Source organism: Oreochromis niloticus, unplaced genomic scaffold, assembly GCF_001858045.2.
Source record: "Oreochromis niloticus isolate F11D_XX unplaced genomic scaffold, O_niloticus_UMD_NMBU tig00008478_pilon, whole genome shotgun sequence".
Lineage (NCBI taxonomy): Eukaryota > Metazoa > Chordata > Actinopteri > Cichliformes > Cichlidae > Oreochromis > Oreochromis niloticus.
Genome location: NW_020329214.1, coordinates 35,937 through 59,160, shown reverse-complemented (window position 1 = coordinate 59,160; position 23,224 = coordinate 35,937). Strand labels below are relative to the sequence as shown.

Genomic DNA, 23,224 nt, shown 5'->3' with positions numbered 1-23,224 from the left:
TGTAATTTAGTGCTGTGGGTGCAACAGCCTTTTTTCATCAGCTACACAAGCTTTAGTGGAGAGTGTACAGCTAGTGTGTGAACATTAAACACACACCACACACTCTCCCTGCCTCTCTGTAGATGCACGTTTACAAAGACACAGGGACAGATCACAGATGTAATAGACAGTGGAGGAAAATAAGTTTTTCCTTTAACAGTTAATGTTGCTGTGTCTCTGAGATGCTGACAGTGGTGGAATAAATCTGTACATTTACTTCACTCCTGCATTTAACTAAGGACAGGTTTCTAGAATTTAACATATCAGGATATAAAACATATAATCTAGTCCTTGTCAGGCTTTAAAATGAGGTAAATACCAATGATGTATTACACAAATTACACTAGAATGTTTTTATTAAGATGCAAAATCCTAACATCTTTAAAACTGTATGATGAGTAATAACAGGTAACAAGTGTTGGTTAATGTTTTACTGAAAATAACATCAGCCAGGGAAGAAAAGTCACGATGATAAAAATTACACTGAATTTAAACCTTCAGGGGAAACTTTCAGCAACAAGTACTCAGGTCAAAGTTCAGGAAATGATCAATGTTCGGAACCTGTTGTGTTTTGGTGTGATCACATAGAGCAGTGCTGCATAAATGTAAGAATGTATGACTCAACATCTCCTCTTTTTAAATATATAATAAAGAAAACAAGTGACTAGAACTTATATTGTCTCATATTGTTATTAATTGTCAGGTTGCTTGTTAATCTTTTGTCTGTCAGTTTGTCCAGATAAACTTTGTTTCTCATGGTTTAGTTCATACAAACCGTCTCCTCTCAGATCTCAGAGGACTCAAGTCTCATTATGAGTGCCTGCACAGTATGATAGTGTGTCTGTGGCACTGAGAAATCAACTGATTCATTTTTATAAAATGAAAAACTGATGTTTTCTGCTCCCCACAGATTTCACAACAACCAGCTAAAGTGGCCGCTGACAACAAGCCAGTGAACCTGAGCCTCTTTCTCACAGTAGGCAGGCAGGTTTGGATAACTTTATTCCATTAATAGATAAATTCATCATTTAAAAACTGCAGTTTGTATTTACTTCTGTTACCTTTGACTTTAATTAACTTTAGTTTGATCTGACAAATTTAATTATAACAAATGTGCAACATAATAAGAAATCAGGAAATTGTGCAAATACATTTCTAATTTGAGAAATGGGTTAAATTGGAAATAATGGGGTTTTTAGGGGTTAAAACTCTAAATTCTCCCTCTTTCTCTCCCATGAAATTCAAAGGTCTCTTATTGGTTGAGATTAATTAATTAAATTTGGTTGATTTTTATTTTATTTTAGGTAGATAGATCAGTAATTATTTATTAAAAGCACTATGTCCAGGTCATTCACTGTCATACAGGTTCTGGTGTGTTGATATATTTTGGGCAGCCAGATGTGCCTTCTTCTCCTCCAGAAGTGTTTTTAATTTTGAGATGTTGCTTTAATGATTAAAATTTGGAACCGAATTGGAAAAACTTTTTTCCTCAAAAGATCAAAGTTCAACCAGTAACACAGCACTGGGTGGAGGAGAAAAGACAGTCTTCTTTTCTTTAGCAGTTAATGTTGCTCTGCCCACAGTTCGTGATAAAAGTGAAAGATAAGTAAGTACTGAAGCAGCTGCTACCCGACAGAGCTCCTTAATGCCATTTGCAAGTCAAATTGACTTTATAGGCTGGAAAGAGGACAAAGGAGCATTTTCGTCTTCAGGATGTTATATTGCTGATGTGCTCTTGGAGCCGTCAGTATCAGTTCCACAGTAAAACATTTGCTCCTGTCGTTATTTTATCAATGCAAACGTGGTCATTTGTACTCAGTGTAAACCACAGCAGTAAGACAGGAAGCAAATCAGAGACATCAATGTGTATTCATACACTTCCTCTCATAATACCCTTTGTGTGCTGTCTATTCTTTGCTCTGCTGACTATATACGATATTTTGAAACAGAAGACACAACCATGCATTTCACAATAACTACTGGAGCTACTGCAAAGTTGGAACCCAATTCCAGATGTAAGTCAAAGCTGTGATCAAGACATGATAACAGGAGAATTCATGTTAAGCATGTTTATTAATGCAGCAGAAAGAAAAAAGTGTGCACAGTATGTGTTTTAGGGGTTGAGGGTACACACTGTTTCTGCACTTAAAGCTCACTGACTGACAAAAACAACAGTTTACAAGTAAAATTAAATTTAGTCTCTTTAAATTTTTGTGCCACTTATATAAAAAGGTAAAACAGTGGAAAGTTTTGGGTTTTCAGGAGTTTTACTTCCAGTCTGTCTGCAGATGGTTAGCAGCTGCTTACGTTTATCTCTGTTAGTAAAATGTCTTCTCCTGCTGTTGGCTTATCAAACAGAGGCAAGCGAGCATTGTGTTAACTTATACTCCCTCAATGTGCGTTTGGTTAAATTTACATTATTATAGTATTAAACACTTTATTATAAGCTGCTCTTCTTATGATTGGAATTTTGCACACAAACACAATAATTTACTTTGACCACAAATATTTGGCTACATAATTGTATTTAACCAATTTTTTCTTTTTATATTTTTAAAATCTTGTCTCTGATGCCTGGATTGTCTTGCAAAATACTACACAAGATATTTTCCAAGTTCTTCTAATATAAACTTTCAGGATTTTATTGGTGATGACAGATTATATTGACTGATTCCTCTGGAAGGAAAGAAAAATAAAAACTGGATGATGCTGAGTAGAGAGGGCGGATGTGAGATGAGTCAGTAAGAATGTAGATGGATAACAGAAACTGATAATGAGGTCATTAAGAATTATTAAATTTGATTAGTTTCATTATTTTTATTTTAGTTTTTTGTTTTTGGTGAAGGGATGATTAAAATTACACTTTCAGCAGCGCCTAGTGAGGCGAGGAAAATGAGAAGCTGTTGTGTTTCAATGTGACCACACGGGGGCAGTGCAGCATAGTGAGCCTGCAGATCAGTTTATAACTTTCATATCATGTGTGAGTTTGTTTCTTCTGAATTTTATTTTACAGTTAGCTTCCACAGTTCATATATCATGTGTAATTTTTCATTAGTTTCACTGTTTGTTTGTATTTTATTCTATTCATGATGGTTGTGTTGACAGATTTGTCCAAATTTAAAGCTACAGATGTGAACTTTTGGTTCCTTTATTATTACCTGTATAAACACATCACATCAAAATGCATTCTTGTATTTTGTGTAAATCAATCACAAAGTAATTAATCACAGAAAATAAAACATTTAAAGAACTCCAACCAAGTGAGCTGACCTCCAGGAGGGGCTAAATAGTCCTTTATGGCCTTGTTATCTTCTTCTAACTTATTTCTTGCACTTATTTAATTTTGAACATTACTTTTTCCATGTGTGGAGCTAACCATGTGTGCTAGCAACAAAGGGGTTGGGTGGAGACCCAAAATGCAACCAACTCTACCCTCCACTGTTCATCACCAGATGGTGCAAAAGCGCAAGATCCAGACATAAAGCATCAAATCCAAAAGTCCTTTACAGAGGGTTTTTATTATTATTATTATTATTATTATTATTATTATTATTATTTAACTAACTTTTTAAATGTTTCACACATTAAACATTAATGCATGAATGGATGTGTATTTTAAAATGAAATACTTACAGAAGATATTGTTAATTATTAACAGCTTAATTATTGTGCTTTGCATATGCTATATGTATATATAGTAGATGCAGTATGACAGGACACAGAGGTTTAGTGCCAGACTTCACATAAAAAGTATCAACTATGTTAGGATCCATGATCATCATGTGTGGTGTTAGTTTACATTAGTGTGTCCTCTCATGAAGGTGTGTGGATCTCTCACCTCTCTCCAAATTGTAGTTGTGTGTTTGATGCTGACACAGATGAAGACTGCTGATTGGCTGAAGTAGGGTACAATATATATTGTTGGTTTTTGGTTTGGGCAGTGCTCACCTCTACATTAAATAAACTGCTGCTCGTGTGTGTTTGTAGGTTCTCAGTCATCCAGGTCATGGTTGTCTAAGAAGCATGGAGACACTTCAACCACCTGGAAATACCCAGCCTGCAGAGCACATCATATGATTTATTGATTTATTTTGTGTTCATATCACATGGATGGATGTGAAATTAAGTTATGATTGTTTTGTTTTTTGTCTGTTTCTAGAGGAGACGTCGTTCAGGTTGTAGGACTTGGTGGTTATAGGGTAAATGCCAGCAGCCACCCACGTAAGACCATATTTTGTTTGATTATTTCACAGTTAATGCTAGAATCTGATTTCGGTTTCTGTGACTGTTTTATAGTTACATTTATGTTTTTTGTTTGATACTGTATGAAAAACAAGGTTTTTTCTTTTTGTAAATTTTGGAGTAGATGTACTGTGTGCCAAGTTCCTTGTTTAAAAATCATTTAGAAACATAAAAAAAAGACAAAACATCGTTCTACTCAAAATTTTAGGTTTTGAAAGGTTATGAATAACTTTTGTTCTTTTCCTTTTCCACTAGTCCCTGATGAACCACCTAATCTTCAGTGTGCAGACATGCGTGTTGCTGACTGTGAGCCTACCAGATACTCTCAGTGTACTGCATATGTGCCATATAACGACAGGCTGTGTCTAGAAGAACATCAAGTAGATGCACGTGGGGTTAGTTGACTGCTAATATTACTGTATATCATCTGTGTTTGTTTTAGATATTTTGGAAAAAAAATAAGCAAAACTACATTTCTCTTCTCTCTCAGGGTGATTCTGGTGGTGGAGTGATTTACAACAACATGATTTATGGTGTAATCAGTTCTGGTTTTGAACGTGTCTGTACTGGACCAGCTGTTACTGTGAATGTTTGTTCTTACATGAACTGGATAAATCAGAAAATTGCCCAAAATAATGGAAAATAACTGAATGAAAATAACATCCAGAATAAACAATCATCTCTACATGAAACTTGTGTGCTGTGTTGTTTCTGCTCTACAATATCTTCATGTTAACTGCAAATTGTGACCTTTTTTCTTTGGTCTAAAATATTGTGTTAGATTTGCAGCTTGTGTGTGTTTGAATGTGGTGTCAGGTGTGTAGCAGCTCATCCTGTTGTTCAGAAACTCTCAGACTCACACTGTGAAGATGCAGAAAGGCTTTCTGATCAGACATGCCACCAATCAGCTGCAGGGCCTGAACATGATAAACTTTATAAATCTGACCTGATTGTTGAGGGTGGAAACGTTTACATGGAGGCTGTTGGCTCATTGGTGTCAGATGAACTTTTTTTTAATCACTGCACTGAGGGCATTAAAATAAATACACTAACCATCAAAATAAGTTTTGTTGATAAAATACATTTCTTGAAACCGTCCATTGTTTTGTCCGAACTCTAAACATTGAATCCAATTTTCAAACTAAAAGCAGTGCTTTCAAAAAAAAAATACCCCAAAACAAAAAACCTACAAAAACAAAAAATAAACAAAATAAAATTATAGTACACAGTGACATATGTATTTTATATCTCATAACACGTCATTTCCATCTTGTCTTCAGTCCTGCATTTTTATACTTCTAAGACCAAAGTGAAAACTAAACTCTTTATATTCACAAAGCTCATAAACACTATTTGTTTCAGGATTTCATCATGATTAATTTTCCATATGAGGCAGTGCTTTCACATTCCTTTTGAAGTAGTACAGAGAAATTCCTCTTCTCCTCTTCTTTTAAATTGCATCAATATTTTCCAACTGAGCAGTAAAAGGACACCAAACTCAAACATGAAGCATCAACGTGATGTTTAGATGTTGTTTATTATTACAATAAGAGACTAAAGTAACTCGCTTTGAACACTTCAGTTTTCTCTCTTGATGCTGCTGTTTGTTTCCTCCTCCACTTGTATTTTTCTACACTTCAGTGAATGTACATAGCGCCCTCTGTTGTATGTTTGAGAGATCTGCACTGCATTGTCATCAAACACAACTGTGCAGAGGTGGAACATCAAGCGCATCAATTGAAGAAGCTTCTTGGGTCAGAAGTTAAACATCATCCAGAACCTTAAAGAAGTGAAGTCACTTTCCAAGCTTCTTAGACAACCATGACCTGGATGACTGAGGACCTACAAACACACATGATCAGCAGTTTATTTAACACTGTCCAGTTGGAGATTTGCTATATTGTATTAAACTGTAAGTCTGAAATAGGTGAGTTTTAAGGGGCATTAAGTCAGGACAAAATAACTTATTAGCTTTCTGTGTCAGACTCACAAAGTGATAATCAGCACAGGGATGCGTGCATGAGTTAATGCTGTAGAGGAGACAATGATCAGGAAGAGAACTGCTGCCACAGCCGCTCCTTAAATACCTGGTCTTGATGAAGGGGAATGACAAATGTGATGGAAAATGTGTGTTTCACCTCCTCTGACCTCTGTGTACTATTGATATGTGTTTGTAACTTTCTTGTACAAAGTTGTAGTTGTTTTTCAGTCTTCATACACTCTAACTGTAAGCTTTGCTCAAGGCCATGACACACTTCATTACCAAACTGGTGCCTACATGATGGTGAGAATTTCACTCCCAACCACTGATTAGACAAGACTGCATCCACGCGACGAACCTACAGGAGCTGCTATAATTTAGCCTTTTTGTCAATGCTGGTACAAACCCTGTTGATCCCTTTGCAAAGGTTTGAACTTTCTTTCTTTCAATCTCAGGAAATCGGTTTCGTTTCGATGCTTAAATTATTTTTCACAACAACAAACAGGAGCAAGCCTGTGAACATCGGTCCGAACAAAAACAATACAAAGATATTATTAGTAGCTAACATGTTGGGCTTTAGGCTACTGATTAGGATAGCCCTGAGCTCCTCGGGAGTGTGACTCTCGAGGTGTTATTGAACTTCCATCAGAGCTCAGTGAAGATGCTGGGCTGAATTCCCGTTCATTAAGTCGATGCAGACTGTCCCTGGGTGTTTCCCTAAAGGCTGTCAAGTTCTAACCAGCCACCCTCGGTCCACTGCACCTGGATTCTGAGTGACCAATGAAAATCTGATCACAGATTTGTTTCTCCAGGTCTTCTGTAGGTTTGAGAATATTTTGAATTCGAGAAAGGATGGCGTTCTTTCTCAGCATCTTTTTAATGTCTTCTTTAGTTGTCTGAAAAGTGGAGACAATCAGATTGAAGGAAAAAAAGTTGAGCTGAGTCAAAATGTTTAAAAGTTATGTTACAAAAATAGATTTACAATTTTACTGTGGTAAACTAAACCACACTACACCGTCACACATCTCTTCCTAGATCCTGTTCTTTTAAATGATCAAAGTATTTTAACTTTATCGTATAACAACAGAAAGCATGAAAACATAAAAATGATGATCTGTCTTCATATTTCAGTTATTGTTACACTAAAACAGCTTTTCTGTTTTTATTTTTAGCAGAAGTAGCATTTTATAGCTGTAGGTGTGTAAGGCTTTGCTAACTTTAATAACTCTGCATGTGTGCTGTTGGGTATTTCACTTTGCAGTGAAGTGAATCATATTTATCATTTTTAGCATGGTGACCTGTCAGAGCCATGTATAGCTGAAACGAAAAGTTTCAGTGAGACCAGAACTACAGCATGTTTTCCGATTTGTAATGATACATATACCAGTGTATCTATAACATGACCTGTAAAATGCACATATTTCAATTTATCAGGAAAACAATTCCAGATCGCAATAAAGATCACAGAGAAACATGTAATCTATATAGTATGTATGGTTATTTAAGATAAGGTAAAATAAAATGAATTAATGTTGTAAAAAGCAGTATGAAAAAATTAAAAATTAAAAAGTATGAATATCACGAAGTTATGTTTAAATACACTGTTTTAGTAAATATGTTTCCCCACTGAACAGGAGGAATAACGTGTGTTTTAAATCCTCCTTCAAAAACCATGTTTCATGTGTAATTCACAGAGCAGATTTCTTATAAAATGAGATTATAATTATTTTTTACAGAGTACAACCTGAAGAGGTCACCAGAAACTCAGCCAACCTATTCAGAAGAAAATTGTTTAGTCGTTGACAGCTGTTGCAATGAATGATGTGTGCTTAGTGTGATACGCTTCACTGAGCCTTATTGTGTCACTCTCTCTCTCTCTGGCATTATCTGCTACATTTATTAGGAGAGTAGAAGTAGATTACATTTATTACTTTTATCTCCCTTCTAGCAGTGAGTGTAACTACAAAAACACATCTGAAGGTTCTTGATGAGAATGAATCCAACAAGTAGAGCTACACAAATTAGATTTGATCCTTTCTCTGAAGTTTCTTTTTCTACCACAAGACACATCTTCTGTGTCCTTTCTTAACAACATACAAAAACCCCACAATAAATATATCTATCACTAACTTAATTATGTGATTTTAAATCATATTGAATATTTGTCGTTCAAAATGCTTTTCATTGTATGGTTTTCATCCAAATAGTTGTCTCATAAGCAACAACTTCAGTGTTATTACTGTATAAGTTACTAACAGGAGATGCACTGTTAGTAAAGTATATTTTCAATTGTTTTGCTGTGATTAGAGTTCTAAACTTCATAAAAGTACAAAACTATGATCATCCTATTAGAAAAGAATATTGAAATAGTATAGATCTGTTAAGTGTTTGGTAATGAAATGCTCTTTTGAAGAGTTTAGTGGTAATAAATCAAAATGCACATTTAAAACTAACAAATGTAATTCCACATTAACAATCAATAATCTAACAGAGTTATGAACATTTTTACTGTTTTAATGAAGCTGCAAATGAGAAAACTGCCACCAAAGCAGAATTCTGTCATGGTCCTGGGTCATGTGACCACTTGTGTCTCTTGTCATTTTGTATTATTATTTATGTTTCAGGTCCACTGTGTTCGTCTGGAGGTTATTCTATGATACCTGGGTTGTTCTGTTTAGAATTGTTTGTTAGATTTCCCCTTTGTGTCGTTGCCCCCTGTGTCTCCCTCTGTGTATCTGTGTTTATGTAGTTTTGTAAGTTCTTGTCTTGTTTTCTCTCCTTGTATTTTATTCCGTCATGTTTCCCCAGCCCATCATGTCAGCTCTCGCTCTCCCTAGTGTTCCCTCCCTCCCTCCCTCTCGTCTGCCTGTCCTCCACTCCCACATTATGTTCCTCTGTTTCCTGTTTTATTGTGAAAGTCTTGTGTTTTCATGTTCAGTGTAGTTCCCCTGTGGTGTCTTGTTATCAGCTGTTTTCCTTGTGTGTTCTCATTTCCTCATTATCCTTATCCTTCCACCCCCCGGAAGAGGCCCGACCGAGCCACGGGCACCATGCCCTGCCAAGCAGCCACCGGGAGTGAGCCGGTAAATACCCGAGCACCCAGCCCCAGACACCAAGAACCACCAACGCACTGAAGTCTGAGGACATCAGCCACTGGCAGGGGGTGTGGTGGGGGGAGATAGGCCTCCATACTTTGGAGGGCCTGAGATGTTCCCAGAGAGGTAGAGTCTAAGATCCAACCTGACATAGACACAGACAAACAGGCGCACACAGACACAAACGTGCATTCCCACCCTCATGCACACATATACAAATACTCAGCACTGACCCAACGTGGAGACAGACACAAAAAGACACTGTACACACAATCACACTCCCCAAACATACTCTATACCCCAGGTCCAGCCACCACCACCCCCAGAGGGGGAAACCACACCTAGTCCCAGAAGATGTTACCCTTTCCCCCGGGGTGGAGACAAGCAGACCGCTCCCAGCCCTGCAGTAGCAGGGAGGCCCTGCATCCCAGACCCCAATCAGACAGCCAACTCCTCCTCCCAGCCACTCCACCCCGATGGCTAACAGAGAATGGGGGCGTGTGAAGACCCCAAACCTCCCTCCGCCCGCTCATATGTAGTGTTGCTGCGTGCTGTTCTAAAGTGCATTTAAAACATGGAAGGGCACAGTGCTTCCTGCCAGAGAGCAACAGGTCAAGCACGGGCCCTCCCGAGAGCCCTCAATGTCTACATGCATTTATAATTGAGAAGTGGGCACTGGCGCCAGAGGTGAGGTTGAATACACAGACCATCCTCTGGGCGCCATATAACATGCCCACCGCCAAGGCCCTATATGTATGCGTTATGAGAGTGTGAGTAATGAGAATGTCTAGGCTGCAGAATAAAATTGCGGCACAGGCGGCCAGAAGGGGACAGAGGAGGAGTGTCTCCCCTGCACCTCAGTGACACACCCAGAGACCCTGCATGTGTGGGTGTTTGTGGTGGAGCAGAGTGAAATGGAAGCTGATTGGCTTAAAGAGGGTGGGTAAGAAGACGATGATTGGACAAGAGCAGTGTTGGGTAAGTTACTTTAAATTAGTAACTTAGTTACATTACTAGTTACTTCTATCAAAAGTAACTCAGTTACTTCTAGTTACTCGTTACTTTCAGAATAACGAGTTACTAGGGAAAGTAACTTTGGTTTTACTCAGAATTCTCTTGTTAATGTGGTGCTTCCGTAACTGGATACACAGCCAGACTGCCAGTCTTCTAGCTTGCTTACTTGCCACAAGTGCACTGTGCCACCTACCAATAGAAAGCAAGGCTCGCAAAATTTCAAAATCTCTGGTAGCCCTTCGGGCAGGCACTCTTCAGTTTTTGGTAGCCCAAAATAAATTTAAGTAGCCCGGATAAAAAAGAGAGCAATTTTTTAATGTTTTGTTTCCTTTACAATATTATACATTAAAGTATAATATTGTAACGGAAACAAAAATTAATCAGAAAGTTGTTAAAATACAAATCGCATGATTCTAGCCTGCTTTTTACATCCAACACAAAAACTGCAGTCGTGGTGCTTTCGATTGTACTCAGAACTCGGAAATTCTGCCTTCTGAATAGGAAGATGTAGGTAACACCAGACTGCAGATGAGCTGCATACAGAGCTGGACTGGGACAAAACAATCGTCCCGGGCATTTTGACTAGAGACCGGCCCACCATTATAGGAAAAATCATAAAGCCTTTGAATGAAAATAAACACTGTTGTGACAGTGATGTACACTGTTCTGATGGTATATATGTATCAATCTATCAATTGTTTGTTGTAAGACTCAGATAATTATTTATTAAAAGTTAGACATTTTAAATGAGAATAAGAAAGAAAAGTATTTCCTTGTCCCCCCCTTTCCCTGTTAATGCCCTACCTGGCCCCCTGCCAACACTTTGCTAGACCCGCCCCTGCACAGTTACCAGCTGTCAGCTACATAGAAAAGGATCCTGGTGTTATTTGTCTCTCAGAAACAGTTCATAACTTCCCTTCAACTCATTCATGTCACCTAAAAGGTAAACCTGTTTCTCCATCACCTGTTCAGCTCTGATGATTCAGTAAGGACATCTCCTGGTTTCATCTGCATGTTTCCCTCTCACCAGATAACCAAACCGATATCATGACCAGCAGCTTTACAGCTGTGGCTCCAGCAAACATCAGATGATACTAGAAATTAATATTAAATAAATTCTAACAACAGCTGATCAAGCTTAAACGTGCTGCTGTTGTTTAGCGCGACATCTGCTGGTTTCCTCTTTCTGGCGCAAAGTGGGCGATAAACAAACAAGAGAGAAAAGCCGATCAGCTGATCATTGATCAGTTTCATGATTGAAGTAGAAACAGGAGAGAATGAGAGAAGAAGAGGCAGCTGTGCAGCTTCAGCTTTGTGTCTTTTTCATTGTAGCTGAAGTCCGGGACAAACTGTTCCTTTTCACCTCAGTACGAAACGCGTAATATTTTCTCTGAATACGAGACGATTCTGTTTTTTACGGGACGGTTGGCAACTCTAATAATTAACCGTATGAATAAAATAAAGTTCAACATCAGTAACATAGCACCCACCCAGCTGTATAGAAACTCCGTCATGCTAGCTAGCACGCAGTACGAAAAAGTCAGCATACCGAAAATAAACTCCACCTAAACTTGGTTTATATCTGACTCCGATAGACTGCAGGTCATAACTTCTTACCTGAAGTTCAGTTCACCTGACACCGGCGGCTGCTTCGGGTCTCTCCTCTTGCCTCCCTTTTCCTTCATCCACCTGCTGGCTTCCACCACTTGCTAATGTTACTGAATCTGTGGAAGCTCCACGATATCCACCACACGAAGTAACGAGTAACGAGCCTATCTAAATCCCAGTAACGAGTAACACGTTCCTGGTTTTGGCATAATAACTAGTTACCGTGCTCGTTACCACAATAATAACGTAGTTACTGTAACGCGTTACTTAATAACGCGTTAGTCCCAACACTGGACAAGAGTAATGTCAGTATTGAGTTTGACAAGGTGGGCTAGTGGCAGTGAAATAAAGAACAGCAGGCAGGTGAGTCATTGCAGATTACTGATTACTTATTGAACTTACACATATGCTTAAGTTTTATATTTATCAAAACTTTATTCTTAAGTGGGTTGGACCAGCAAACCCCATCCTGTCAGTGTAAAGAAGTTTAACTACACATTTACACTGCAAATCAGTTTTTCAAAGTTGTTCTCTTGCAGTAAGTGAAAAGAAAAGAAAGACAGTGGGCTGTACAACACAACAAACAGGATGCATACTTTCTTACACAGTTTCTTTATATTTACTGGGAGGCAGGTGAGCCACAGGTGGTGGCGATTGTTGATGACAGTGTTTCCTTTCTGTTTGTCTATAGAGTGACGGCAGAGTTGAGCGGGAGGCGCGCTGGACCGGAATGGACTGCTTCCTGTATGCTGAGCAGTCAAACAAAAACACTTGTGAACACAAACACCGTGTGTACTGCATATGTTACAACTGCTTTCTGTGCTTTGCCACATATTTTAGTTTTTTTAATTAATGCATCATTTTTGTAAATTTCAGACTCAATGACCAGGCTGTGGACACATAGAGACTGTACAACACATCAACCTTAATCTTGAGACAATCGCTCTCAGGCTCTGTCTCATACTAAATAAGAGGAAGCCTCAAAAACAGTGCTTTATCTATGTGCATATCTCTCTTAAAGTCTCTTTCACACATTACAAAGTCATCATTATATCAGGCTTTGCTCAACATGCCAGCAAAACTGTAGAGCAAAATTGTTCCAAAGACTCTAATAAAGAAAACAAACAAACAAACAAAGAAACAAACAAACAAACAGTGCAGCTCAATTTCCTGTGAAGTCAAAAATATCTTCATTAAAAATCCAGGATAGTTTCAGGATAGAATATCAATAAGACCTTATATTCATGAACATGTAACAAATATTTTGGATTAACAGTGAAACAATAAATTTCATCCTTAAACATATTTTAGTTTTTTTTTCTTTGTCTTTGCAGATCAACAAACAAACACAATGAAATAAAAGTATTTTCTTCTGAACATGAAACACATTTGAACTGGTTCTCAAAAATCTGCCTTTTCAGGTTTTGTTACTTTTAATTCACAAATTGATTCCTTTCCTTTCTTTGTCCCAATTTACATTTTGCTCATGAAACAGTAAAACAGCAGTGGGTTAAAATATTGTCTGTGGATCTCAGTCATTCAGGTCAGTCTTGAGAGTCGGACTTTATTCCTTCACTTCCATCCATCCCCTTCTGCTGAGAGCTGGAGCCTATCCATACCATAGGGAAAGAGGCAGGGTGCACCCCGGACTTGTTACCAATCTGATGCAGGGCCGACACATTCTTTTACTTTAATAACTTATTTTTGGTTTTACTTTAACAGTCTTTCACATTGATGTGAAGGAATATTGGCCCACTCTCCTTTGCAACATTATTTGAGCTCACTGAGGATCGAGGGCATTTGTTTATGTACAGCTCTATCACGGCCCCATCACAGCATTTCAGTTTGAGGTCTGGACTTTAGACGTTTAACATGCTAACTGAGACTTGTAGAGTTATTTTCATTGTGCTTCTTCTATTTTGGGGGGGAATCAAAGTTATCTCACCAAACCAATTTATCCAGGCAATTTAATTATGACACTAATTGATTAGAAAAAAATGCAAACAAAAATAATATTTTCATTACAGTATCAATAGCAGTTCAGAGCTAGTTTGCCACATTATGCTAGCAAGTTAGCATTGTAGACATAAAGAGAAAGAATCTTGAATTAACGTGTTTGGAAGAGTTAAGAAAAAAGTTCTAAAAACTTTATTGTGGAGCACAGATGTGTGTTATATATAAAGTTAACTTTTAGAAGATCCCACAGTTAGTTCAAAAAGGCTGGTGAGTTTGAAGATTGGCTATAAAGACTCTGGTATTTATTTTATGCTAATGATGTCTAAAAAAAAAAAAAAAAAGTCACCCAGCATTAAAAATCTGTTATGAAGTTGCTTCTATTACTTGTTTACATTTCAGCCCTTATGCCATTTTCAGAGGAATGTTTTGTTTTGTGTTTTATTGGTTAAAAAGAAGTGGCCTGTGTGAGTGTGTCTGCAGACAAACTGCTTTCAGCATTAAAAGCATCACTTCCTCATATGTCTTTCCCACAAAGCAGAGCCCTCTAGTGGAGAATCGATGCACTGACATCATATTAAATGTTCCTTAGAATTTGTTTTCTTCTTTGCTGCATTTTGTCTTTTTATTGTTTAGTTTTTACAAAGTACACATAGGAAATTATTAAATGTAATGCAATTAAATGTACATTACATGTAATGTAATGTAAGAAGCTGCTGTCAGTCTTCACAGTGAGCTCACTGTCGCCAAAGTGCTTGCTCATAGGGGGTCATATGATTGTTGGGTTTTTCTCTGTATTTATTATTGTGCTATCTACTGTACAATATAAAGCGCCTTGAGGCGACTTTTGTTGTGATTTGGCGCTATATAAATAAAATTGAATTGAATTGAATTGAATTGAATTGAACAGAGACGTGAGGTTTAGTTGATATTTTGAGGTTTAAAAAAATCAACACTTGACAGAAGTTAAACCTGCAGACGTGATGACTTTGATGTTTTACGTTGTGTCAGAAACAGAGTTAATATTTTTACAGTCAAAGCTGCAAAGCACCCAGAAAGTAAAACAACCCAAAGCTCACAAAGTAATATCATTAGCATGTTTCCTATTTTCATTAGACCTCTTTAAAGTGAAGCTGAAGTGTTTCTATATTTCTGTTAGTTATTCTCCTGTGTTGTCTGTTTTAGTACAAAGTGTGAAACCCACTGACAGACACACCAGCTGTGGTGTCTCTGCTGTGACACTGAAGTTATTTCAGACACAAACTCTCCGCAAAATGTTCCTTTAAATCACCATGGTAACGAACTCTTCTTTAGTGAGCAGGCAGTGGCTCGATGGTGGAGTAGAGATCAGCTGTGTGGTTCTTACTGAAGTGCAGTCTGCTGTAGTGATGATCATCCTGCTCTGTTGACTGAGCTGAGATACTTTCAGGGTTCATCTGAGGAGACGAGACAGTTATTATACATTTATATTAAACTAAACCTTTAGCTCACTCTCCTATCAGAGCATCATAAAATATCACTTTGTAGAGTTCATCTGATAAAAGTCTGTGTTAAACATGTGGTAAACAAGACTTTTAGTGGCTGTTTCAGGGAATTATTTCCTCGTTTATGAACATAAATTATACTACATGACTTTTTGATGTAGTTCAAATCAGAGTGAAATCTGTGTACAGTCAGGGCTAAACTTCACGACTGTTCAGTGTCCAAAAATAAAATGTAAGCCTGATATCAGTCTAATGATTGTCGATGTGTGGCATTTGTAGTATCTCAAAATATAATACTAGTGTGTCCCTGTCACATGATGTTCATGGTGTAACTGTATATAATCAAATAAAAACTATAAGAAAGAAAATCATCAGGTAGAGTTTGTGAGTAAAACTGAAAAAGCTGAAGACTTTTTTGATTATTTCAGGTGAAGACAAACACGACAGATGAGGAGATGTTTTTGTTTGACTCCAGTTTGTACCTGCTCTTTGTTGTCTGAGGTTCTTCTTGGAGACTGTCTGCAAGTCCTCTTTGATCTAGTTCACAAAAAAATGACTGACTATGTGAAATATAAGAAAAAAACAAAAACAATTTCCTTATTTGATCCACTGAATCTAGAAAGGAGCTCACAGCCCTCTATATTCAAAATACAAAGTGATGAACTCTATAATCCACTTTGATTGTATTCAGCTTATTAAAGCCCAGTCTGTAATAATCTACAGTACTGTAACAGTATAGCCCTCATTTACAGTGTAATTAATATTTCAGACATACTCAGGATTGTAGTGGATATGATGTTGTTCTCGGGGCTGAGATGGAGGAATCGTGGAGTAGAGAGAATCTGATTCATTCTTGTAGACGTGGAGTCTTTGGTAGTTCAGGTCCTGCTCTCCTCGATGAGCTGCGATGTCGTCATACTGGGGACCAAAGTTCAAATGATAACAAAGAAACAGAGAAGTTACATTTACATTTTTTACAATAATGAATAAATGATTGCAGATCCTTCAACTAAGAGCTCAGCTGGATGGTAGAATTAGCCCAACATAGTAGATTCAAACTTATATTCATAGATCTTCAATATGGGTTAAACTGACTGGTCTGTTATTTGTTGCTGTAGAGTACAGGACCTAAAACATGTGGTACATAACATTTCTGAGTCAGCAGAAGAAAAACTAAAAGAAGACAAAAAAAAAAACCCAAGAAAGAACAATGATCTGATTTAAATAATGAATAATAAACTTATCATCTCTTAAAACATGACTCGTATGTAAGAGTGTAGAATGACACTGATGTTTTGTGTTTTACTAAAACTGTATTTTATTTTTTATCACCTCCAAATCATCCAAATTTTCATTTCTTGTAGGTTGGTGAGATTTCCTCTTTCTTCTGGTTTATGATAATAGTGAATACAAACATGAACAGGTGGTGTCAGGTTAGTGTGTAAATTCTAAATTGAATCTCATTGATCTGAGAGAGGAAACAGTCTTCATCCTCACCCAACACACCAGCAGACAGTGAGAAGTATTAAAAGCAGCAGAGCAGCAGAAACTCCTGCAGCTGCTGGTGTCCATGTTCCTGTGATACTTTGGACAGTGAGAGTCTTTGGAGCAGAGCTGATATCTTTGTTGGTTTTCACAGCACAGGAGTAGCTTCCTGCATCCTCCCTGCTGACTGGGTCTAGGATCAGATGTTTGTTCTGGTTCTCTCTCGGGGTCAGAGGTCGACTGTTCAAGTACCAAATGTAGTTTGTGTTGTCAGTCAGAGGACAGCTGGTACTGCAGGTCAGTGTGACTCTCTGACCCTCTGTCACCACTGCAGAAGGACTCATCTTCACTCTCAGCTCTGAAAGAGGAACATTGGTCAAAAAATTTCCTCTTCTACTAAATCTCCTCTGTAGCTTACACATGAAACTGAGACTGGTCACTAAATGCAAGAGATAGTTTATTTTAAGTATTTTATATGCACAGCAGGTTGGTGTTCAGCTTCAATGTTACAAAGTGACTAAGAGAATCTTTTTTTCTCTTTACAAATATGAGAACTGTATTAAGTTTAAGACAATTAAACTACATAATAAGTAAAGATTGTATTGTAAAGGATAACAGAACCAGCATTAACTATATGTAGGAGTTGACAGATTTGGGTATTACATTCCCTTTTTAACTCTTTCACTGCTTCTCATTGATGCTCTCTCTCCTTCAAAGCAGCCCAAGACTACATTTAAAGTCTAAAGTTGTGGACTTTCTCTTTTTAACTCTTTCAGTAACAGTAAAGGTGAAAACTTGTGTATAAATATTGCATCTCTCAAATTGTTCTCACAGATTGTTCTAGTCCTTATACTAACACATACCTGGGATCTGTTTTCACCACTAAAGTAACAAGTGCAAACATAGGTGAGCAGAGCTGCAGCTAACTCTGGAGTTGTTCGTGGATTTCATCATCAAGCTGCAACGTTGTAGTCATGCAGCTGTAGGCTGTTAGAGCTGGGTGAGTCTCCTCACTACCAGCTTAGATTAGTTTCTGTTAGCTTATTTGGGTAACACACAGGACTAACTGGGATCTAAACAATGAACAGTGAGTCAAACAAGCTGTAATTACCTGTGACAATCAGAGTAACTCCAGGAAAATCAGACTGATTCACTTCTTCATTTTCTGTTGTGAACCTGTATTCTGCTGAGTCATCTCTCTTCAGCTTCTTTAATCTGAGGATGTGTTGGTTCTTCATGCTGTCATCATACTCCACATGATCTGCATCCTCAGTCAGCTGTTCAGCTTCTCTCTTGACTTTATACCAACATTTAGACTGTATCTGCTCGTAGTCAGGACGTGAGTATTTACTGGAGATGTTGACTGAAGATCCTTCCAGAGCACAGATTCTGCTGTGGACATAATTCAACCTCCAGCAGGAATCATTAACACCTGAAATATGGATGAGACAGAGAAGAGAGATATTTAAACTTAATTAGTCAAATCAGTTTATTTATGTCACACATTTAAACACAACAGATGTTGACCAACATACTGCACAACAAGTAAAAAGCACTTCTAATCATAGTAATAATTACTAATACTAATCATAAGAAAACGATTTAATTAACAAAATTAATGATAAAATAATAACATTAAAGATGTATAAATGAAGAAAGAAATACACTGGGGAAAATGACAGACTGAGTTACTCTTGGCTGAGACTTGGCAGTGATGGAACTTGTAGAAGGGATATCTAATGCAATAGATAATAAGGAATATACTGTTGGTGTTTTTATAGACTTACAAAAGGCGTTTGATACAATTGATCATTCTATATTAATGAATAAACTAGAGAGATATGGCATAAGAGGGATAGCATATAAGTGGATGAAAAGTTACCTGGATGACAGATATCAATATGTTGAAATCAATAATGTAAAATCTAAGCAGTTGAAGGTAACTTGTGGTGTTCCTCAGGGCTCTGTGCTGGGCCCTAAATTATTCATATTATATATAAATGACATATGTAGTGTTTCCAAACTGTTAAAATGTGTATTGTTTGCTGATGATACCACTCTGTATTGCTCAGGTAAAGACCTAGAACAGCTTCTGACTACAGTGGAAAAGGAGTTAAATATATTAAAAAACTGGTTTGATGTAAATAAGTTATCGTTAAATATAAAGAAAACAAAATTGATTATTTTTGGCACTAAACAAATGAAAAATGTATCTAAAATCAGGGTTAATGGAATTGAAATTGAAAGAGTGTATGAAAATAAATTTCTTGGAGTGATAATTGATGATAAGCTGAGCTGGAAGCCTCATATAAATCATGTGACAACAAAAATGTCAAAAACCATTGCTATTCTCTACAAAACAAAGCATGTCCTGAACAAAAAATCATTATACACACTTTATTGTTCTCTGCTGCTTCCATATATGACTTATTGTCTGGAGATATGGGGTAATGCATATAAAACAAATACTCTTCCTATTTTCAAGTTACAAAAAAGAGCTATAAGAATTATAAATCAATCAAACTATATAGAACCAACTAACATTTTGTTTATTAATCTGAATACCCTAAAATTTTATGATTTAGTCGAATATAAAATGGCACAGATAATGTATAAAGCACAAAATAACTTGCTTTGCCGCAGTATTCAGAAGCTGTTCAAAGTCAGAGAGAGTCAATATGACTTAAGGGGAACAGATGTCTTTAAAAAAAACAAGATAAGGACAAACATAAAGCAGAGATGTGTTTCTGTTAGAGGAGTTAACCTGTGGAATAGTTATGACAGTGATTTAAAAAGGTGTAGTTCATTTTCCTTGTTTAAAAACATGTTTAAAAATAGAGTATTAGAAAAATATATTAATCAAGAATGAAAAGAGCAAAAATAATAATTCTGAAACTCTTGATTGTTTTGCTTTGATGTAGTTATCTAAGGTGGAAAGTTTTTTTGTTTGTTTGTTTGTTTGTTTTTGCTTTGCTTTGTTTTATTCTTTGCTTCGAGGCCTGTGTACAGGAGCTGTATGCAAAAGATTTTTTGTTAAAAGGGTTGGCATAATAAGCAAATGTTTCAGCCAATACCTTTGATTAGCCTTGTCTCATGATTTTTTGCTTTGTGGTAATCTTTATTTTGTATTCTGTATTCACTGAGATATTTAAATGCTAATCAATAAAATCAAAATCAATCAATCAATCAATCAAAAAGCTAAGGAGAAGTCAGGAGATGAATACTGTTAGTATCATAGATGAGCAGATCTGAAGAGGGAGATGATTCCAGAGTTTTGGATCTGCAGCTGAGAATTGTGATGTGATCACCAACATTTTAAAACTGATCCTGAACTTTACAGGAAACCAGTGTGATGATTAGTCATAATTGCAAGAAGTGGTGGTAATACTTTGTAAGTGGAGAGACAATAAGTTTACTCACAGACGTCAGCAGAGCGCACATCCTCAAGACCTTTTACAGCACAAGACAAACTGTCACGATTAGAGCTGGGAACTAGAATCTGTTTTCCCTCCTTCAGTGTAGGCTTTCTGTTCTCATACCACACAAAGGAAATCAGAGGGTCAGTCAGAAAACAGCTGCTGTTACAGGTCAGTCTGATGTGACCTCTGTGTTCAGCAGGAGTCCTCTGGACATGAATTTCTGTTGGGAGATGATAAACACATTTTCCACCAGTTAATCTCTGTCATGTTGAATAAATTAATGAATAAAAATGAGATTTCAAAATGCAGTTTGTCCAGAACTTCACCTCTGGGATATGTGATGGAGCAGGACTCGTCCACTGATGTCTGCTGAGAAGAACACATTCTCCCTTTAGCATAGGTCACACTGAAGCAGGTCTCTGTGATGGAATCTGAGAAAAACCAACAACTTTCAGTAAATTCATTAGAGTCTGAACAGTAAAGTGTTTGTGTTTAACATCTCATAACATGATGAGGAGGTGTCCATCATGACTCACCCGCAGAGACTTCAGGGGCTCTGAGATCCTCGTAGCCTTTGACAGCACAGGAGTATGTGACTGCTTCCTCACTGCTGAGCAGCTCTTGGTACCAGGGAGACCAGTCCTCATAGAGAAACTCTCTGTTCTTGTACCAGATGTAGGCTGCAGGCTTTTCAGTCAGAGGACAGCTGCTGCTGCACATCAGTGTTACTGTCTGTCCCTCTGTGGCAGGAATCACCTTTACCTGCAGCTCTGAGAAGTCACATGACCAACATGAATACACTGATCATTCATAAACTCATTCATTTGTCATGCATTTGTAAAAAGCACTGTACCTGTAACTTGGAGATGAATTCCACTTTGTTGGCACTTTGATGTGTCAGCAGTTTTAATGCAACAGTAAAAATTTGCATCTCTCTCTGTTAGATTATTGATTGTTAGAGTGAAATTACTCTCTGCTGACATGCTGTACTTTACATGTGTTTCATCTGCTGAGAACATTATCTTGGAGACAGTCCAGTGTCCAGTGTACCAGCTACTTCTTGCAGTGGGATGTTGATGTGAGCAGGGCAGATTCACTGATGAACCTTTCAAGGCACAGATGCTGTTTGGTTTTCCCTGAACACCTTTAACACAACATGTAATTAGAAAACATGGTGAACATTTATGCTAACTTTCTTTTCTGTGCTAATCTGTGATGACAGCATGTTACTGTGAAGGATCACAATCTGGTGCTTTGATACACTTGAGAGTTCAGAACAGCAGAACAAGTCAAAATCCTGTTAACTGTGAATCTCCTGTTTTCTAAAATCATTTTGTAACTTTCTGCAGGTTTGACACTAAAACTTCTGCCTTCCACAAACATCATCACAGTCATCATGAGGAGGACAAACAAATTATTCCTACCTGAGAGACACAGAATGAAACCCATGAACAAACATCCAGCTTCTGCCAACAACATGGCTGTTTTTTCACTTCTAATCAGAAAGTTGATGTATGATTATTATAAAGAGCTGATTACTGCTGCTGCTCTCAGAGTTTCTAAAATATCAGAAACATGAATAAATGTTCAAATCAACATCTGTCTAACAGGAATCACTGACTTGTGTGAGTGTGTCAGCAGACAAACTGCATTCAGCTTTAACATCATCACTTCCTCATTTACTTATTTCCCCCTCAAAGAGCCCTCTAGTGAAGAATCCATGTATTGACCTCATATAAATCCATCCATCCATCCATCCATCCATTCGCTTCCGCTTATCCTTTTCAGGGTCGCAGGGGGCGCTGGAGCCTATCCCAGCTGTCATAGGGCGAGAGGCGGGGTACACCCTGGACAGGTCGCCAGTCTGTCGCAGGGCTAACACACAGGGACAGACAACCATTCACACTCACATTCACAGTTAGTGACAATTTGGATTATCCAATTAACCTATCCCCACAAGCTGCATGTCTTTGGACGGTGGGAGGAAGCCACCTCATATAAATGTATTTTCTATTTCTTGACATCATTAGTAAAATTATAATGTTATTTTTCAGTTTTACAAAGTGTAAAAATTGCAATATCATAATAGTGACTAAATTTCACATTATTTACATCCAAAAACCTTTAGTGATAACAATGAGAACACGGATATGTGAAGCTGTTTGTTGTTGTAGGATGTAGAAAAAATTTAACAGATGTTAAACCTGCAAACATGATGTCTTTGATGTTTTACTTTTTGACAGAAACAGTGTGAAAGATTTTTAGCTGCAAATCACCCAGAAAGTAACACAACCCAAAGAGGACAAATCAACACAATCATGCCAGATATTTACACCACATGTATAATATCATCAGACATCTCTAAATTGTAACTCAGGTATTTGTACAGCAGATGATGTTTTTTGTAGTGTTTGCTTTCATGTTGTTCTGTCTGTGAACACAAGAGCTGGAAAAGTTTTGAATAAATTCTGTTAAAACTTTGTAGGTGTGTAGAGCCGGTCATGTTAGCAGTTCATTAAACTTGCTAACATACTAATGCTATATAGAGCTGTTTGAAACTATGATTCTCAGTGTCATTGTTTGTCCTGACAACATTTAGACATATAAGGGAAAAAGTTTGATGTAGTTTAATTTGAATTTATGAAGGCTTGTGTACCAATATTTTTAACACAGACTTTTATCAGATGAACTCTACAAAGTGATATTTTATAACGCTCTGATAGGAGAGTCAGCTAAAGGTTTAGTTTAATATAAATGTGTAATAACTGTTTTGTCTCCTCAGATGAACCCTGACCTCAAGTATGGAAACATCTCAGCTCAGTCAGCACAGCAGGATGATCATCACTGAAGTAAACTGCACTTTAATGAGAACCACACAGCTGATCTCTGCTCACTAAAGAAAAG

General features: G+C 37.3%; 1 protein-coding gene and 1 long non-coding RNA gene across 2 annotated transcripts; one reads left to right on the top strand and one right to left on the bottom strand.

Moving 5' to 3' along the window:
• The first annotated feature begins 4,121 nt into the window (after positions 1 to 4,121).
• Positions 4,122 to 4,955, top strand: LOC109200692 (uncharacterized). Its single transcript, XR_002060845.2, has 3 exons — positions 4,122 to 4,260; positions 4,537 to 4,676; positions 4,772 to 4,955. It is a non-coding gene; the product is annotated as an uncharacterized LOC109200692 (long non-coding RNA).
• Positions 4,956 to 14,856: 9,901 nt separating this feature from the next.
• LOC106097468 (uncharacterized) lies at positions 14,857 to 21,923 on the bottom strand. Its single transcript, XM_019356274.2, has 11 exons — positions 21,745 to 21,923; positions 21,174 to 21,464; positions 20,857 to 21,090; positions 20,647 to 20,751; positions 20,322 to 20,540; positions 18,013 to 18,333; positions 16,914 to 17,259; positions 16,749 to 16,803; positions 16,192 to 16,334; positions 15,899 to 15,953; positions 14,857 to 15,368 (listed from the first exon to the last, which is right to left on the bottom strand). The coding sequence occupies exons 1-11, from the start codon at positions 21,797 to 21,799 to the stop codon at positions 15,243 to 15,245; spliced, it is 1,950 nt and encodes a 649-aa protein (XP_019211819.1). The 5' UTR covers positions 21,800 to 21,923; the 3' UTR covers positions 14,857 to 15,242.
• Positions 21,924 to 23,224: the final 1,301 nt, after the last annotated feature.

What these genes read in the sequence shown, in the direction of transcription:
- LOC106097468 (XM_019356274.2), bottom strand. Translation starts at nt 21,799, where the DNA reads ATGTTGTTGGCAGAAGCTGGATGTTTGTTCATGGGTTTCATTCTGTGT. An exon ending in AATTCATCTCCAAGTTACAG is followed by an intron (nt 21,091 to 21,173) that starts GTACAGTGCTTT and finishes GTGACTTCTCAG; the next exon opens with AGCTGCAGGTAAAGGTGATT. An exon ending in AGTTACTCTGATTGTCACAG is followed by an intron (nt 17,260 to 18,012) that starts GTAATTACAGCT and finishes TTCCTCTTTCAG; the next exon opens with AGCTGAGAGTGAAGATGAGT.